We start from the raw sequence: 19,621 nt of genomic DNA, 5'->3' as shown, positions 1-19,621 counted from the left end.
ACTGTTATTGCTTGAGAATACACGTAGTTAACAAAGATTCGCTCTACAAATACCAAAAACTGAAAAATACAGAACAAAAAAAGTAACATCAATTATGTGTTAAAGTCATCAATAAGCTGAACTTTGAGCTCACAATTTGTTACGCAAGTTTCGCATGAAGATTGATTACAATGACTCGAGGTAAAATCACAAATATATCACATATACGTATATATATACAGTATACAGTTACATAACGTGTGTGCGTGTGTTGTTGTTTTTGGCACTCTCTTAATTATGCTCTGTGTGTGTAAATCAAAGCGATAATTGCGACTTGTTACACTATTTGACACTTCAAAGGATATTTTTCATGAAAGGACATATTAGCTATACAAATGACATGGCCACGTGAGACGCGTGTGTGTGTGTGTGTGTGTGTGCGAGTGGAGCAGGAGGCACAAAAACTTCGTTAAGCTTCAGTAAATTATTGAATTACATTGCCCCGAAAATTGACTTTAATAGAAAGTATCACATAATATTCCCTTTCTGTGTGTGTGCCTGCGGCTTTGTGTGTAACAAAAGAGCTAATTAAGATTCATTTCAAACATATGTCCATAACACACACAGACGCGCACACACACACAGAGCACAGCAGAGCACAGAACACCACATATTGTATAATTAGCTGGCGCCGCCGAAAAGTATGCAACGTTTTGTTTGACTTGTGATTAACAGCCGCATTTAAAGACCGGATGGCTGAGCTGGCTGAAATAGGATGTTGGCTGGATGTTGCTGCCTCGTATGACAAGCCTTTTAATGATGAAAACACACACAACAACACATCAACACATCAACACACCAACACACTTACACTCTCACGCACATTGTGACACACACAAAGAACAGGAAGCGGAGGGAGTATGATTTGCATTAATGATATGCAAATGATTTGTTTATTTTTTATGTTGCGACAACATTCGCATCTTTTATTGAAAAGTTTCTCATGCCGAAACAAATGAGCAAATAATAAGCAAATAAGTTGATGAGTAGAAGACGACGCCATCATATTCAAACACATTCTTGTATTGATAAGGTTACTCATTTTGTGTGTGAATGTGTTTTCTTTTTTTGGCTGTTAAGATGTTAATCAAAGGCTCACCTTGCTCACAGTCAGGAGTGTCTTGCAACCACCTTCGGTATCGCGATGCCAAGCGTGATGCCACACCACACACACCACAAAAACACGCACATCTGACGTCTGAAGTCTCGCACACGACGCGCTTGTTTATTATTGTAAGATGCTTGGCTTGGCTTGCCTCGGCTCGGCTCACATCAACGAACTGGAAGGAATGCGCATTGACAGCGCCAGTTGCTTCAGTTGCTCAATTTTTTGGTGGGAGAGAAGAGAGGGTAGCAATCTGTAGCAACAAGCTACGCCCGAGATGTGCCTCGCCAGACATTTGCATTGTTTTATTTACATACTTTGCCATAAACTTTTCGGCGGGCAACTCCCAACATATCGATGATGATGATGATGATGATCACGATGATGACGGCAATGATGCCAATGCCGTTTGGTTTGGGGATAAGCATGAGACATTGGCATGCATAAAATCTATCAGCAGCTGAAGCTAAGCATTGACTTGAGCATTTAAGACAGACATGCGAAAGAGATTGGCAAACGTCGTCCCTGTGTCTGGTGTTATCATAATCATTATTATTATTATTATTTTTACTTTGTGTTTTTGCTTTTGCGAAAGTTAATGCGAAAACCGAAATATGCAGATCAAGTTTAGCTTTCAGCTCTCTCGATGGCGCATAATTTGTTTATCTTTAATTTCAATTAGGTTCACAGAGCGTATACTTAACTTACTTTTAAGGAGCCCGTTTTATGTGTAGCATATCAAAGCTGAATTCACGATTATTCTTCTCTTACCCCTTCCCAATAAATAACACATTTATTTTAAGTGATAAATTGTATAGTTTATGTATATATTTATAATATAGTAAGTTGTAATATTACATATAGTATAAGAAGGGTTTTTTTCGCTTCACATCAAGAGTCTGTGAAAATGTTACAGTAGACAACTTTTGTTTTAATTGCTTAATTTGAAAGTCTCAGCAAATGTTGTGTGACACACACACCCATACTCACACACATAAACTCTCACACAGCACGCACACAGAGGTGAAATTAAATGAAATATAATACAAATAAGTTGAAAGTTTTTAATTAACTTGCAGTCAAACGAAACGCGTTTATTATTAATATACAAAAAAAATCATAATAATAATAATCTGACTTTATAGACAATTTAATATTTGACAATTGCAAACTATTTACATACATTTACCGCTCTCTTCTTTGTTTTTGGAGGGAATCAAATGCAATATGAAATTTGATTTTTGTATTGTTGCTCAAAGGAAAGACAAACCAATTTCATTTGGCGCATAACCAATAACAAATAAAAGAATATACACGCATATATATTAACTTAAAACATATAACATTTCCTTTTGCATTTAAAATAGTTCATTAACTGTGTAAAGCCAAGCAGAAAAGCGCATCGAAATTGTGTTTTCCTCACATTCTTTTTTTTTATATATATTTTATTCAGGTTTTTGCTAAGCGACTAGCTATAAATGTATAAATGAATAAACGGTAAATTTATTTGCGGCACGTTGCATGCTCATGTGACATATGATAGCAAAGTAAAAATACATTTGTTGCTGGACTTGTTTCGCTGCTAATTAAAATCACGCCGCGTCGCATCGCATCTCGTCGTTGCCATGGATGATGCCCCAAAATAAAATAGTATAACACATTAGTTAGTAGTTAAAAATCACTAAGTAACACAGTTTAGCATGCAACCACATATGAAATGTTGTCTAGCCACACACATCACACACACACACACACACACGCACACATACATACACCCATTCACTCATTCATAAAGATACACACACACAGACGCATTCATTCGCAGACAGCTTGCATGATCTAGACATAAGTACACCAGACAAATTATCTAAAATTTACTAGCTGTTTTCATGCTTGTTTAACATCTTGTATTTCGGGATTGCCGCACACACTTCCCCCTTCCCTCCTTCCCTCTCTTTCTCCACTTCTATTTTCGGGCTGGGGGTGGATTGTGGGTTTGTCTTTCTTATTCAGTTGTTGGTTGCTGCGGCTTCTGCTGCTCTTGTCACTTGGTTTGATGTATGTGGTAGAGTTTTCATTAGCTCCCCCTGTTTCTCCCGCTCCTCGGACTCTTTCTCCGACTCTTTCTCTATGTGGTTTGCAATGGCGTCGACATCGTTGTAATTTGCTGTTGACGTGAAGCTGTCGCCTTCTATAAAATCAACTGTTTGCCTGCCATCCATCATTGTGCTTGCGTTGGCTTTGGACTCGGTCCCCAACTCAAACTCAAACTCAATTCCAAGCTGAGTCGCAGTCTGCTTTTGCTCAGCCTTCGCGTCTGCTCTGGATTGTTTTGACGTCGCTGTACAGGCGGCAGATGTTTCTCTAATTGTTGTTGTTGTTGTTGTTGGTTGCTGCTCCTTTTGCTGGTCAGTGGAAATGCTTTGGGCATGCAACAGTGGACTGCTCTGGTTTTCACCTGGCCTCTCTTCTGACGGCTGCGTCTGCTGCGTGCTTCGAGCTGGCAAATTATTTGCTAATTGCTTTGCCAATGGCAGACCAAAAGCCTCCGCTTTAGCCTCATTCTCATCATCAGTTTTAACCCATGTTGTTGCAATAGTTTTTGCTGCTGATGCTGCTGCTGTTGTTGTTGTTGTTGTTGTATCCGGCATATTTATAATATCCGCCGTAGCGGAATTTAGATTTTTCAAAGTCTTGGGCACGGCTGCCTGCCCTAGATTGGAACCCAGCTCATGCCCCAGCTCCTGCTTGTCTTCAGATGCTTCCGCTGCTGTCCCAGCTCCAGTGTTTTTCTCTTCAATCCCCTGCTCAGTTGCTCCTGCATCATTGATGCTGTTTATCGTTGTTGCTGCTGCTGTTGCCGTTGCCGTTGCTGGTGCTTCGCATCGTCCTTGTCCATGATTTGATTCGACATCTAAAATATGCAAAGAATGGCAAAGTTAGCAATGAAATAAAGTGAAAATAAAACAGGAAATGACAGGCGCGTTACAATCTACAAAACATTCGTTCGCTCGTTCTCAACTCAAATACTTTTTCGCAAAGCGAATTGAGAAATAATTTCATATTATTGTTAACATACAAAAAAAAAAGAAAGAAAATAAATACAATAAAATGAAACGGAAAAAAATACGAAAAAGGAAAATAGACTACGCCGTGGAATGGGAGATTTGCCCAGGGGCGACTAGAGTATGGTATGGGTTGCACATATTTATATTTTATATCGTTAATATTGACTGTTTTCATGTTCGAGTGCGGCGCCTCTTTGACATTTATTGCCACTGATTTTTTTACACATGCTGCTTGCTACAGTCAAACTTTGCTATAACGAACGCAACTCTATGTAATCAGCTTTTCAATTCAAACAAAAATTTCTTATGCCAGCGGAAATTTAAAATCCTCATCACAAAATTTCCTCACTTAATGCCTTCACAAAATATGTTGCCCACTTTTAGGCTGCAGCTATGCAAGGATTTCCTAAAATGTGTTGCCTACTTTTAAGCTGTTATATTAAAATGAGTGCTAATGTTAGCTGGTTAAGTTATTAACAGCGCGCTGTCAATTAACAGCTGCAAACTGTAGATTTAAAATGTATTGCATACTTTTAAGCTGAACTTTATTTTCAGTCCACTAAAATCAAGTATACGTTGTTGATATTAAATTTAAGTATAAAATTGACACTGTTCGTCGTGAGGAAGCTCGACTGTACATTATTTGAATCGCTTCTTCTATTTGGGTTTTTCGCATTTTCCCATTTGCTGACTGCGTTTTCGAGTGCAGCTTAAACGAATATTTAAATTTATCTTTCGCTCGATTACACACGTGTGGGATGTGGGGTGTGCGATGTGTGGCATGTGGCATGTGGCGCTGCACTGCCATGCCAACGCAACCATCGTTATTTGTGGCATTTTGGCCGAAAAATCGTTTGGGCCTGGCTTAAAAGTTAAAGCCGCCAATTAAGCGCAATGAACTGCAAGCAAAAGTTTCCCATTCGCAATGCTCGATAAGTTTTAGTTACCTTCGCTTGGTGTTGTTACTGCTGCTGTTGTTGGTGGAATTGGTGTGGATGTTGGCGCTGCTGTGGTTGTTAGTGTTGCTGCCGCATTTGCTGCTGCTTGGGCGGCTTCGGCTGCTGCTGTGGCAGCAACTGTTGCCGCTGCTGCTGCAGCTGAAGCAGCTACAGCGGCGGCAGCTGCACGCGTCTGCAGCCCCGGGATGTCGGCCACATTGATGCGCTGGACACGCACATGCATCATCTGCACAGGTCCATGACCCTGGCCCAAAAACACGCGTCGCACGGTCGTGAATTGGGGTCCACGTTGCAACCAGCGTCCGACCAACGGCAAACGTCTCAAATTGCCGAAACCCGTTGCATTGTCTGCTCCAGCTTGTTGTTGCGGCTCTCCAGCTGCATCGGCAGCTCCACCGCCAGCGGCAGCTCCAGCTTGCTGCTGTTGTTGTCCCTGTCGCTGTGCAGCCAGTTGACGAAAGAGTCGCGTTACAATGACACGCGCACGTTGCACAGCCGCCTGTTGTCCCGCCTCCGCTGCATCCCCAGCAGCGCCTGCTCTTGCTCTAGCTCCATCTTCAGCTGCAGCTCCAGCTGCTGCTGGTGCTGCTGCTCCTGCGACTCCTGCGCCCGCTGCTGCTGCGCCACCAGCTGCTGCATTTAGTTGATTTCGCGTAATGAAGAAGACATGACGCTGTGCCATAATGGCAGGCAACTCATAACGATGGAAGAAGAACACCATCGAGTGCTGCAAGAGAGAGAGAGAAGTGGGATCGGGTTGAGTTATGCAATGAGTTGGCTGACACGTGAGCTGCTGCTGTCTACACGTGAGTAGAGCTGAACAGCACAGCACAGAACAGGCAGCAGGCAGCAGGCAAATAGACAGTCCGAGCGACAGTCGGTGGAGAATAATGCGCTGGATAATTTGTCATGCAGTTGACAGGCGGAAACTGGCGTCAGTTGCGCAAGCAACCGACAAGCGACAAAGGACAAAGCGTAATGCATCCATAGTTACCTGAATGAATAGATAGGAGGAGAGCAGCGCCAATGTACGATATTGTCCACTGAAGCGATAGTGATACGCATAGAACGCAAAATGATATAGGTAGAAGAATCTGTAAGCAAACAAAACAGTTGAATTAATATCAATAACAGCACAGTAACAACATTCTTAAATTCTAATGGAATATATCCTACTGAGTGTGAGTGTGTGTGCGTGGGAGGGGGGAAAGAGGATGGAGTCGTCAAACCCTCGTCAAGAAATATGTGAGTTATGTAAGTATTTTCAGTGTGTGAGTTTGTCTCTGCAGTTGATAGCCAACGTTCTTCGATAGCTTTCTATTAAATATTGCTAAAATAAAAAGCAACAAATTATTGTTTTCTATTTTTATTACTTTCGCCTCCCCACAGCCCGTCCTTCAAATGTTTTTCACTCGCCTGTGCAAATGCCAGGCTAAGCTGTAAAGAAATGGGTCAGACAGCCAGACAAGCGGACCGCAGCAGGACACGCAGACATCTATGACATAAGTAACGCCTTCGACTGACAACAGAGGCACAACAATAACACTTATGACAATTGCACACTCAGCTGATCGACTACCAAATACTCTGTATAAGGTTTCTCTTAATGAATATTAGATATATATTTTATATAATTTCTTACAATATAATTTCTCTACAATTTACGCTTCTCTTATTGCTTTCGGTGTCTATTTAAGCTATATCTTACAGTTTAATCTTTTATTAGGAAGTATTAGAAATATAGTTTAAATCATTTGTAGCTCTTCGATTTATGCTTCTTTTATTGCTCTAAACTTTTACTAATAATTTTTTTTCTCTCTGCTTTCATTTACAATCTGTCTGTTTAAACAATAAGTAAATTGTATAATTAATATTGAACTCTACAATTTGCTCTTTTTTATTGCTTTTGAATTATATTTAGGATCCTCATTACAATTTAAGCTTCTATAATGTAATATTAGAATTATCATTTTTCATTTATTAGCTCTTCAATTTGTGCTTCTCCTCTTTCTTTTTCCTTCTACTAACAATTTTTCTCAATCAAAAAGTGTTTAAATACATATATAATCAATTTTGTGCAATTTTTAAGAAATATGTATTAAACAAGTAATTAGTTCTATAATTTGTGATTCTTATATTGGTTTTAGCTTCTGCTAAAAATTGTTCATGATAGAATCAGTGTAGCTTTAGTTTAATATACTTTATTTCTTAAGAAAAGAATGATCTTTTTATTTAGACATTTGTTTAAATAGTTGATAGCTGCTTTGGTGCTTTATTATCTATATCTAGCTATCATTACTTATCTATAGTGTTGCTCTATTTTCATTTGTAATTGATTCCCAATTAAAAGAAAAGTTAAATAGCTTAACATTTTCTCTAAAAATGTTCATAATTATTGTTTTTTGTAAAAAGAAAAGTGCCTTTAGTTTACGGTAGTTAACTCCTTTTTATCGCTTTGCCAAGAACAACAAAAACAGCAGCAGATTCTCTTGCCAACAAAGTTCACAACTATCAATAAATTTTGTTGGCTGTTAATAATGAAAAGTTGAACAAGTTTATTGCTGTGAAACTCGGTCAAATTGCCAGGAGGAGTCGACTGTGCCGCATGAATGACTCGTCGAGTGGTCTAGCCAGGAAAGAGAGTATATAAAAAAAAGGAAAGAAGAGAAAGAGGAGAACAACAAGTGCCAACACACAATGGCGAGGACACACTCAAGAGGATTTAATAATATAAATAATTGCTGGCCGCTGTTAGTTGAATTGTTGTGCGAGCGAAAAGACAACAAATAATAAACACAATGAGCGACACGCGGCGACAAACGAAGCAATGGCGATGGCGATGGCGATGTCGATTGCGACGCTGGCTTTATTGATAAGCAGCTGGACGATGGACAATGGGCATAACCATAAACAGCCAAAGAGATGGAGAGACAGAGACAGCGAGGAAGTCGGACAGTCATCAAAGAGCGTCCGAAGGAATTCCAACTTTAATTTATTTTTACAACGACAACGGACGGACATCGTTGTTGTTGTTGCGTGTGGGTGTGGATCACATGGATATGGGCAGGGCATGGCCATGATTGAGTTATGTTATTGAATTTAATTTGAGTTGATTGTGCACACACACCGAGAAAGAGAGAGAGAGCGAGAGGAAGAGGGAGAGCGAGAGAGACAGTCATGAGAACGAACATCACAATCGACAGCGACAAATGAAGACACACGACACTTATTTGGTGGGTAAGCCTTTCCATAGGCGGGTGGCAACATTATGGACACATCGTGCCACACACACACACACACACACAGAGCCTTGCAGCAATTTCCGCGCTCTCCTCCCACGCAGCAGCAAGCAGCAAGCACTCGAGTGGAGACAGTGAAAGCGAACGACACGTAGACAACACTTATCGCTTGTTCGTTTCCGTTTCATTCGTTTTCCTAATGTAGCGTAGCGTTGACAAGCGCCAAGCGGGCGGAACAACCTCGTGCCGCAGTCCTACCCCCTGCCCCCTGTTTGTGGCACAACTGCTGCTCCATCTTCGGCGTGTCGCAACGGATGTGCTCCAAGGAAGTGCTATTGGCATTCATATCCTTCGACCGAACGGAAATGAGGGCAAATGATGTTGCAACGCCAACAGACGTCGGGTAGAAAGGGACTGAACGGCAGGACTCTGTCAACACAACTGTTGCATGTGTGTGTGTCTGTCTGTGTATGTGTGTTGGCAACGGCCACAGCAACAGCAACGTTGCATGGTTAAATAAGCAGCCCCAGAGCAAACAACACGCAGACAGCTTTGCTTCAAGGTGCGTCAGAAAGAGTGCGAAAAAAAGGCAGTAGATAGGAAGTGGTATGAAGCATGCTGATCCGATCAGCGTCACAAGTGTTTATTTGTTGCCAGCAAACGAGGCAAGCGGCAACGATGACTGAGAGGAGACACAGACGAAGACGAAGATGAAGCTGCAGCTGCAGTTTCAGTTGCAAAAGGGATGCAGCTGTAGCAAAGGGCGACGGCGACGAATAATGGCTAAAGTGCCCAATGAGCTAGCAAACACTTGAGCCACACACCTTAACGAAGCTCACAACACACACCACAGCATTAGCATATTGGTTAAACCGATTGAATGAAATGGTTATAAATATGACGGGAGCAAAGTGCTTGCTGCTGCATTAATCCAAGCAATTTGGTTAAAGTGCTGCGATAAATGCCAGCACTTGTTGCAACATCTTCCACGAATCGTTGCCAGCCAAGTGAAGCACAACTTTAGCTAAGTTCTTACGCTGCCAAACAGTAATTATGTTGTCTGCTCTTCTGCCAAAAATGTCTGCTAATTTTCGATAAAAATGTTAACTGTGATTTGCCAATGAATAACATTCTACTCAACTCAATTACAAACCAGTTGTTATAAAGTTAGAAGAGGATTAATATTTATAAGCCGAGACGCCCTAGCCACGTCCGTCTGGTATATTTTGAATGCGGTACTATATCGAGATACCAAATATACCAGTATATATATATATTTAGAATTTTTGCAGTATATTCGGTATATTTTGAGAAAAATACCGCAAAATATATTTCTTTAATTCAAAATAGGTAGCGGGTATCTCACAGTCAAGTACACTCGACTGTAGCTTTCTTACTTGTTTATTCTTAATCGGAATGGAACAGTCTAATAATATCAAATAAAAGAATATAAATTACATCAACAATTCGAATTTCATCTACAATTTGATTGCCAATTTTTCGGCTAAATTATTTGTATGTGAGCTTGAGCAGATTTAAATTGGTGTGCTACTTACTATATGTTATGTCTCGAATAATAGTGACAACAATTAAAACTTATAATTGAAATCAAATATTCCAAAAATTAATTGAAAATGTAATATTAGATTCGTAGAAAATAGAATTTCATATATAGTGACAACAATTAAAACTTATAATTGAAATCAAATATTCCAAATATTAATTGAAAATGTAATATTAGATTCGTAGAAAATAGAATTTCATATATATACCTGTGACCTAAAAAGTAACACCAATTTTAATTTATACTTTCTTGTTCATTATATAATTAACTGTATTTTATGTAATAAGTATTCCAATAATACAAAATTCGAATTCCAAATTTCGTTATTTTTTAATGTAATAAAAGTCAAATTGAAATATTAATGTTTTTTTTTTGTAGTACAATTTTTTTAGCGGCACAAAATGCTATTTTGAAAGGTGTGCATTTATTTAAAAATTTGTTTTCCTACTTAGCTGCAGAATTCATTTCATTTTATTTTAATTAAGTAAAGTAGAAATGAAATATTGCAAAATATCAAAAAAAGTTTAGAATAAATCACGTTTCTTTTTTCGGATTGTTAACACTAATGAAATAACAGCTTAATATCAGCTCTGCATAAAAGACTCCTACTTAACAGCCATAAGTATTATTACGTATACGCAAAAAAAAAGTGTAACATATGTTGCCTACTTTTCAGCATAAATTTATATAATTACAAGTTTTCAAAAGCGAACTCTTGTTTCGCATTAAACGTTAAGTAAAAGTACCATTGAAATGAATTAAATTGATCAATTGTTGAGCTCAAAGTAATTCTTGTAAAATTTGCATATTGCATAATTGTTTATTTGCATAAATATGACAATGGAATAAAATGCTGGGCGCATTCTGCGCTGTCTAGACATACGAGTCTGTATATTTGGTTCGTTGTGCGATGTTATTGATATGCAGTAACAAATTGATTGAAGCTGCAGAATATCAATTAACACACGCTCTCGCTCTCTGACAATTGTTGTGAAACGTGACAAATGTAAACTATTTTTCTGAATTCGTGATTCACTTAATTGAAATATAACAAAACTAAAGAACTACTCGTACTGCATGTGAGTGTGTTGGAGTGTGTGGGGAAATGTATATTCATTGATAAATGCGTGTAAACGACCCATTTTTATGCATAAATTCAAGCAGTTCGTTTTGCATAGAAGGGCACGTTGCGCATACGCCACGTTGGCAAACAAACAACGAAATAAACAAACAAACAAGCAACAACAACAGCAAAAAGAGAAGACAAGAGAAGAGAATAATAAAAATTAAAAAAAAGAAGAAACGAACTTAAAGAAAAAGCAAACAAACAGGCAGCCAGCCAAGCCACTATATGCGTATAACAATGAAGCGATTTTGCCTCGTTATGAACACTCATCAACTGCACCTTTGAACAACAAGCGTGTACACACACACACACACACACACACACCAAAAGAGTGGGCAAGCCACTTCAGGCATTGGCATTTCACTTGGATGGCGAATGGAAGAGAGAGTGAGGATTGGGTTCGAGGCGTTGGCTCGCGGACAAAAGTTATGGCAGCAAAACAAACTTGACGCAATTATACTTTGCGTAACATGATCTCAATCAACACGAAAAACAGCAAACAGCAGTCGCAACGCGCGGAGGGCGGGGGGCTGCCATGGCGTGAAGGGTTGAAGGGCAAAAGGCCGCACGAACTGACGAACTGACGGGCTTCAAAAGAGGGGAAGGGCGGAAGAGGGGGACGGAGCAATGCGCGTTGCCAATGGCTTGAACATTGACGTTGATGTCGAGGCTAAACCGCCACCTTTGAGTGCCACCTAGGAGCCAAGTGACGGCGACCCAAGCGAACCCCAAGCACAACTCTGGCAACAATAACAAGCTTGTAAGTTAAAGCCAGGAGAGTGATTGACTCGGAGATACCCGTTAGCCATTTTAAGAGAGTATTAAATATACAAAAATATTGATAAGTGATCTATATCAATATAAAGAGTTTGTATAGACTTGAAAAAAGAGGAAAGCATCAAGAAACTGTCGACATTGAAATAAAACCTATATTAAAGCAAGTCTTACTTATTTTATTTAAATATATGTAGTTACTATAGCCGTTAGCTGAAGATATTGTTCAAATAACAATTTCTAATTCCAATCTTCTAAATGTACAAAAAGTTCAAGCACTTTCACGAATAGTTGATGAAAAAGGTAAACTTAATAAATCTATTTTTTTTAAAAAGCGCTAATACTATAATATAGTTCAACGTTCTAACGACGGCTTAAGTTTAGTTCGATTGTTCAAGAAATTGTGTTGTAATTATCTTAAAACAGAAAAATAAATTCAAAATTATTCTTAGCTCTAATTAAAGTGCTAATCAAGAGCTACAAGATTCATATGTACTTAAATACAAAAATTGTTTTGGTATATGTTTTTTCACTTTTGTATGCGAAATGTTTTCCATCATCATTAAATTTCTGTTAATAATTTCTGCATTTTATTTCGATTTGTGGCATCGAAATTGAAATCTGAACATGTGTTTTAAAATCAAATTTATCTGTCGACAGCCTTGCTATACCCTTCTAGCAAAATAAATGACGGGCATAACAAGCAAGCACACAAATCTATATATATACATAAAATATAGATGTAGATGTACATCTATATATATATTCGATGTGTATGTGTAGCATACTTATTTGTAAGTAGGTACGCATAACAAGCGTGTAAACAACAGCCGAGCAAAAGGCGCAGCAGCAGCCAAAAGATTATGCTGGCCGCCAAACGAGGTGGGCGGTGTGGACGGGGGGAGTGAGAAGGGGCGGGGCAAGGGAAGTGGTGGCAGCTACTTGAAACGCGCGCGGCAAACTTGCGACTGTTACAACAAGCCGAATCCGAACCCGAGCCCGAATCTGAACCCGAACTTGAACCCGCAACCCAAAACGCCAAACTCAAACCCTTTTTGGCCTGATAAAATTTGCTCTTTGAAGCCGCCGTCGCCGTCGTTGCCACCGTCGTCGTCGTCGCTGTCGATGCCACGCAATTCCCTTTTGTCTGTCCGTCCGTTCGTCTGGCCGTGGAGCACAAGGCGACAGCAACAGCAACAGCAGCGACAAACAATCTGCGCAAGACTCTCGCGTGGCGTACGTAGCCGGCAGTCATGTTGTTGCCTGCTTCCAGCTCCCGTCTCTTAGAGCTCTTAGCTGCTGTAACTGGTAGCTTGTCGCTTGAAGCTTGGGCTGGCTTTTAGCAGCATCTTTCTGCACACACTTTTGCAGCTCATTTAATACGTGTCGTCGCTGTCTGCGCCGTGCCATGCCGTGCCGTGGCAACCAGATTTAAGCACAAAAGAAGCATTACGCGGCACATCGAAGCCACAGGGCAAAAGTCAGAGGAGAGTTGAAGTAAGGAGCGTGAAGAATGAAGAATGAATGGGGGGGAACTCAAGGTAACCAAGCAGTTTGAGGATGAAAAGGGGTGCCAAATTATGTGGCTCTATACATTTTGGCGCCCGGCTCGTTAAACGGCGATTAACAGCGTTATTTTAAACGTGCCACAAACGAGTCGCTGCTTTGATGCCACTTTAAAAGTCGCTGACGTCGGCAGTCAATTAGCCCAAATACCAAAACACAATCAACATGGAGTGGGAGACGGAGAGAGAGTTAAGCTGCATCATTGCAGTTTTTGCGATAGAGAGAGAGACAGAGACTAATTGTGGCTCTTACACACACACACACACACACATATATCTGCGCAGATTTCGCAAATGACTTTAATGGCAAACTTGAATGGCAGCTAACCGCAAACAGGCAACCCAAAAACTGGGCAGACAGGGCAAACACAGGATGTACGCAGCAAGCACCAGCAGCAGCATCAGGAGCAGGAGCAGGAGCAGCCTCTGGGTTGCAAAAAGGATTGCGCAGCAGTCAGGATGCTAACCCATAACCCATAACCGCAGGAGAAGTCAGAGCAGCAGCATCAACACAGAAGGGGAGAAAAGCGAAGCAACTTTCTCTGCCCCTTTTGCGATTGCTTCAGGCGGTCAATAACAGCAAAATTAAACCGTACCAAAGTACACAGCCCACACACACACACGTTCTCAGTGAATATGTGTGTGTATGATGAGCTCTGCCAATATGTTTTGACTTTTCACAAAATTAATTTTTACTTGTAGCCAACGTCCGACCGGGAAAAAGAGGGAAGAGCAGCAGGAGTTAGAAGGAAACAAGTAGCAAAAAGGCTGGGACTAAATCTGCATATGCTTCTTTGCCATTCTTTTCCCTTGCTTCCTCTGGTTATGAATGCATCCCAAAATAAGCTGGGAATGCTCATTTCCTAGGTAAACATTTTCCAAAACTTTCCTTTCACAACAACAATCAGTTTTTTGCGGTCACAAAACCCAAGAATTCCACTCGCCCAGCTCTAAACATTTATGATTGATTTGATTTTTCGCAAAGAATCAATAAAGCAGTCACAACATTTTCTATACAACAGAAAAAAACGTGGCATAATAATAACATAACAAATATTTAAAATTGGCAAAGAAATTGATATATTTTTTGGCTGAATGAGTTGCTACAAATTGTGGCAAAGATGAAACTAAATTTGCAAGCAATTTGGATTTACATAAGTTTGAAATTAAAGTGTTTAAAATTATGAGGCATTTATCAAATGTACAATAAACCATAAATTCAAATATTGCAAAATCTTTGTCTCAATTTACAGAGTTTTCAGACTCTATTCGAATCTAAAACTTTGCATTGTGTTTGCAATTAAGCACTTAATATACATCGTAAAGATGATATCATGAACCATAAAATCACTCAGATATAACAGATACATAATAACCTCAAGTCACGCAAGCAGTTTTTGGCAAAACTTGCTGTCTGAAATTAACAAAACTTCTAAAATCTTTAAACAACTCGCTGTTAAATCAAAACAGCTTGTTTAAGGAAGCTGCAGAGCCTAAAGCAAAGCCAGCTTAAAGTTGAGAGGCAACAGACAGAGCGAGAGAGTGAGGGAGAGAGAGAGAGTGGGAGAGGAGGAGGAGCACAGGCCACATTGGGGTGGGAGAAAATTGAAAATGATTTGCGGCAATGAATGTTTAATGAACATAAATAGGACAAGTGGACCCAAACAGCTGTATTGACCAAGCCGCATTGATAGCCTTTTAATTCAGGCGCAAATTACGCAAAATCAACACGAAAACAAGCGAACAAGTGGTGGCGAGGAGAGGATGCAAGGGATACAAGTGATGCTGTGGGAGTGGGGGGAGAATAGTGATTGATAAATGCCGGCACATGAATATCTAATGGCACTCATAAACGCAAAACTGGCGGCAAATGGCACGAATAAAGGGAATACTCGAGTGTCTTTTTGAATTATTGATGCGAGAGTCCGCCTTCAATGCTCTCAAAAATGAAAAGTGATGCTAAGAGGGAGGAGCAAGTGGAAGGGAGGGAGGGAGGTAGGACAGTTTAGAGAGGCAGGCAGACAGTTACCCAAAAATAATTTCTAGCTCCGCGCCAGCTTCTCAATTATGCAAAGTGCGCGCAATAAACCGCAAAGTAGCCGCCAGTTACCACCGCATCAATCCCTCCCCTCTTCCCCTCTCCCACTGTCCCCTTTCATCACTCCTTAGTGTAGACTTTTCACTTGAAAAAATATGTAAAAGGGGAAAACGGAAAACGGCAGCAGCAACTGAGGCAACAGCAGTTGTTTTTCCTGCGGCCTGATTGAGTTTTGTTGTTGTGACGTGCGTGGTCATTAATGTTTATAGAGCAGTCGAGAGAGTACGAGAGGTATGTGTTTTTTATAGGCGCTACACATGGTTTAGATGGGCATTATTATTTTGTGGTAAGCGACTTTTCTATGTGTTGAAATATTCAATTCAATTATAATAATCGTATGGTTTTTAAGCAGATCAAAGTTTGATTAATAACTTTATCATACTCTTTTAAGCTGCATCAAAATTTAACCAACAAATAGTGTGCAGCATTTGAAATGTTTATAATAATTATTTGAAGTATATATTTTATAAATAAAATAGCCAGCTGCACCTAATTGCTAAGCAGATCAACGTTTGCCTTGGATTTTATCCTGCTCTCTTCATCTGCATTAAATTTATCATGATTTAATATTTTTAGAATTATTAATAGTTCAAATATTTAGCTGTAGTTTCAGCTGCATTTACAGGTATGTTGCAGTCGAGCACACTCCAAAGTAGCCTCCTCATTCATGCCTTTTTTTTTGGCATGTTTTCACTTATTTCATTTCCTATGCGCAGATATTACAAACAAGTTTATTTAAATGTTTGCTAATGGCGCGGCTCAGTTGGGAATGGGTCAGAGAATAGAAAGAAGCAGTCAGAGCTTGGGTTACGCTTGTTGACTTAAGTGATGAAATTCAGTTCTCTGCACCAAACTGGGAAATGGGGATGGGGATGGGGAAAGGGGGACATAGAGCAGTGGTCTTGGTTGGTGTTGGTCGATTTGCTTTGGCCCCGGGGGAGGCTTGCGCAAGCCAAGTTAATTTTCAAATAACAACCAAACGATACGAAACGAAAACGAAAGCGAAAAACGAACAAACAAAACGAATTGTTCCAGGGAAGCAGCTCTGAGAGAGTGTGAAGTACAACAACAACAACAACAACCACAACAACAGTAACAAACCCCCAAACGAAATGAACTGTTAAGTGCTGGGGCAGCAGCAGCTGGACACCAAAAGGATTGCGTTCGACTTAATGTAATTGAATTTGTCATTTCTCTTCTCTCTCTTGACACAGACAATTGCACAATGATTGCAACAAAAGAAACTAAATAAATGATAAGACAGACAGACAGATAGATGGCAAAATCATGTCTACGCACCTGAGCCAATGACGCTTTGTGATGCTTGTGTGCACGCAGATGGCATCGAATTGATCAGCGATCCATACAATCAATATAATATAGAATGCCGTTGTGGTATCGTTAAAGAACTCCGACATGATGGCCTCCATGCCTGCCAAAAAAAATGCAACAAATTAGTGACAATTTGCAAGCGATTTCAAAACAATTCGTTCAATGCACACCTACTAGCGCCAATATGACCGTCAAGAGTGGCGCAATGGGAAAACGTGCCGACACATTGTACTCCAGCATTTGCAACAGATCAACTAAAAGATCAAGACAGTATTTAAAAGGTGGCTAGAGTTCAAATGCCTTTGTTAATTACCGATGAACACAAAGATCTGATGATGCGAGTAACGCAAAAGCATTGACACCGAAAACGTCTGGAAATGAAAAGCATACAATTAATAGAAAACGACAATAGTTTAAAGTGCAATAAGCGACATACAAAAAGCAGCATGACAGACAAGGCAGCTGGATAGCTGCTCCAGGCTGCCCACCACATGGACACGAAGCGATAATGCTCGCCAGTGATGACGTTGCGCAAATATCCCTTGTTGTCCTCTTTCTCGGCAATTGTGCGCACCGATGCCATTAGCAAATCATCGTAACTGCAACGGGCAAATCAGGTTACATCAAATGAGCTTGACCAGCTGTCAACTGCCCCACTTACCCCAGCAAACGTTTCAGCAAATATCGCGTTAACTTGTCGCCAAAACACTTGTTCGTATTCGGATCCAATTGGACAGTTAAGACGGGTATATTGAGACGCTTACGGGTAGCCGCCGAGAGACGCAGATGTCCATACTCCAGCGAGTACTCCACAATGTATTGCTCGTCTAGAAAGGATTAGCAAAATGAGTTACGTTGCCTCTATAACGTTACCGACTCACCATCTTCATCGTCCTCCGTCTTCAATGGTATAGCGCTGGGATGCTCATAGTTGTCCAGCAGATTGATGGCCTCAAAGTAAAAATAAAGCGTCTCATTGCTGTAGGCGCGCACAGGACGCACTGGAGCGCCAAGTTTGCGTAGTATTGCCTCATAGCGTCTCAGTCGATTGTGATTGTCCAGCGTTTGCGGTCCCACATCGTAGTGACTGCAAACAAAGTGAGGCGTTAATTAGCTGAACTAATTAACTTCGTCAGTATTTACGCACTAAGTATGCTTAAGTGATTGCAGCAGCTGCTTGTCGGCCTTGATGCCCTCCCAAATGGCACGTTTCTCCGCCAGATATGGTATGATCTCCACTCTTATGACGCCGTCTCGTGGCCAGTTTTGCACATCCTGCAGACACGAGCAGGGATTCTTTATGAAGGCCGTGTGGACATAGACGAGTGTAAAGAAGAAGACCAACGCCTTGAGAAGCAGCAGATACTCAATGGCCAACTGCACCTTGCTGTGTACGAGATAAAGAGATATCAATTAATAATGACGGATTAATCATGTTGATTAGATACTTGCCGTGGCACTAGCTCTGCGTAGGTGGCGGCAACGCGAAAGTAAATCGCATGGAATAGCCGATCTCGCATATTCATCATGTTATTCTACATTTTGGAAACAAAGATAAGCAGCATTTTAATACGTCTGTGTGCGTGTGCAAGCATGTGTCGGTATGAGTGTGTGTGTGTTGGCCTGCTTCTTACCTGCCCTGCACCACCCCCAAGTCCACCTGCAATGATACGATTGCGCCCATTGATATTATTGATTGCATTGACAACTGCGATTTCAGCCGCATTTTCGGCAATACCTCCTGCATCGGCCATGGCTCAGTACGCTGATCAGTCGCTGATCACTAGCTCCAAGGTAGTGTTTAATCAAGTTTTCAGCACCAAAAATACTTCCGTATCTTTTAAATGACGACCGTCTTCCGCAACGTCAACGTCCCCCAAATTGCTATGTGGTTGTTGTTCCCTGTGTAGCGTCTGCTGCTGTGACTCGTGACACATTCGCCTAATTTTCAATAGTCTGCTGATATAAGGATTATAGCAAATTAATAAAAATTACTCAAATTGCAATAGCAAAAGACAGGGGCACCTACCATTATTGTGAATTGTTTGTTGTTGCTGCAGCTTACCTGTGTGGCCGTAAGATTAATACGCAAAATGTACTTTTATAAAAATGTACCACTTCCAGTTAAAATATACTAAGAAAATACTTGAAAAAATATTGTCAACAGTTAAAGTAACGAGTTGCAAATACTAATAATAAAATAACGTAAATTTGCTAGACTTCCAATTTAGTTAGTTAATTTCACTGTCAGTTAAGTTAAAAACTAGGAAATAAACATCGTTTGTAAAATATATGCCAAACATATAAAAAATTGTCATGGATTACTGTATATTTACGACGTCACATCAAAAGAGTGCTACCAACTTGTTTATGTTCCCGTGGCTTTTTACAACACTGAAAATGTGGCGCGCGTTTTGCTCTTGTTTAAACATTAAAGCTTTAGCAATGGAAGAGAAAAAACACAGAAAGCGTTTTAAGAATCAGTTTTTTATTTGTATTTTCTGCAAACCAATGTACGAAATTAAATATCTCAATGCATCGTTTCCATATGTTATAAATAAGCTACATTGAATGTCGTTTAATTTAGTTTTACATTGATTGGTGGTTGTGATTTCTTTATTCATTTTACGTTTCTTTTTTCACTATAGTTTTTCTCATATTTATATATTTATATTTACGCATAAGTATTTTGTATGTTTATATATAGCTATGTACGTAGATGTTATTATTAAGCTACAAAATCATACTCATA

General features: G+C 40.1%; 1 protein-coding gene across 3 annotated transcripts; it reads right to left on the bottom strand.

Annotated features, from left to right (window-relative positions):
- Nucleotides 1-2,347: 2,347 nt before the first annotated feature.
- Nucleotides 2,348-19,133, bottom strand: LOC133843120 (membralin). 3 transcript variants are annotated; one of them, XM_062276536.1, is made up of 14 exons: nt 18,899-19,129; nt 18,608-18,828; nt 18,504-18,529; nt 18,318-18,404; nt 18,017-18,252; nt 17,751-17,956; nt 17,531-17,696; nt 17,306-17,468; nt 17,183-17,240; nt 17,040-17,123; nt 16,837-16,969; nt 6,166-6,265; nt 5,160-5,898; nt 2,348-4,058 (listed from the first exon to the last, which is right to left on the bottom strand). In XM_062276536.1, exons 2-14 carry the CDS (start codon nt 18,621-18,623, stop codon nt 3,154-3,156), a joined length of 2,919 nt encoding a protein of 972 aa, XP_062132520.1. In that variant the 5' UTR covers nt 18,624-18,828; nt 18,899-19,129; the 3' UTR covers nt 2,348-3,153. The 3 variants fall into 3 exon arrangements, with proteins under 3 accessions (XP_062132520.1, XP_062132519.1, XP_062132521.1); XM_062276535.1 differs by having other exon boundaries at nt 18,504-18,828; XM_062276537.1 differs by lacking the exons at nt 5,160-5,898; nt 6,166-6,265 and having other exon boundaries at nt 3,809-4,058; nt 18,504-18,828; nt 18,899-19,133.
- Nucleotides 19,134-19,621: the final 488 nt, after the last annotated feature.

Source organism: Drosophila sulfurigaster, chromosome 3 (assembly GCF_023558435.1).
Source record: "Drosophila sulfurigaster albostrigata strain 15112-1811.04 chromosome 3, ASM2355843v2, whole genome shotgun sequence".
Lineage (NCBI taxonomy): Eukaryota > Metazoa > Arthropoda > Insecta > Diptera > Drosophilidae > Drosophila > Drosophila sulfurigaster.
The sequence above is the reverse complement of the archived record's forward strand: the minus strand, read 5'-3'. Positions and strand labels throughout refer to the sequence as shown.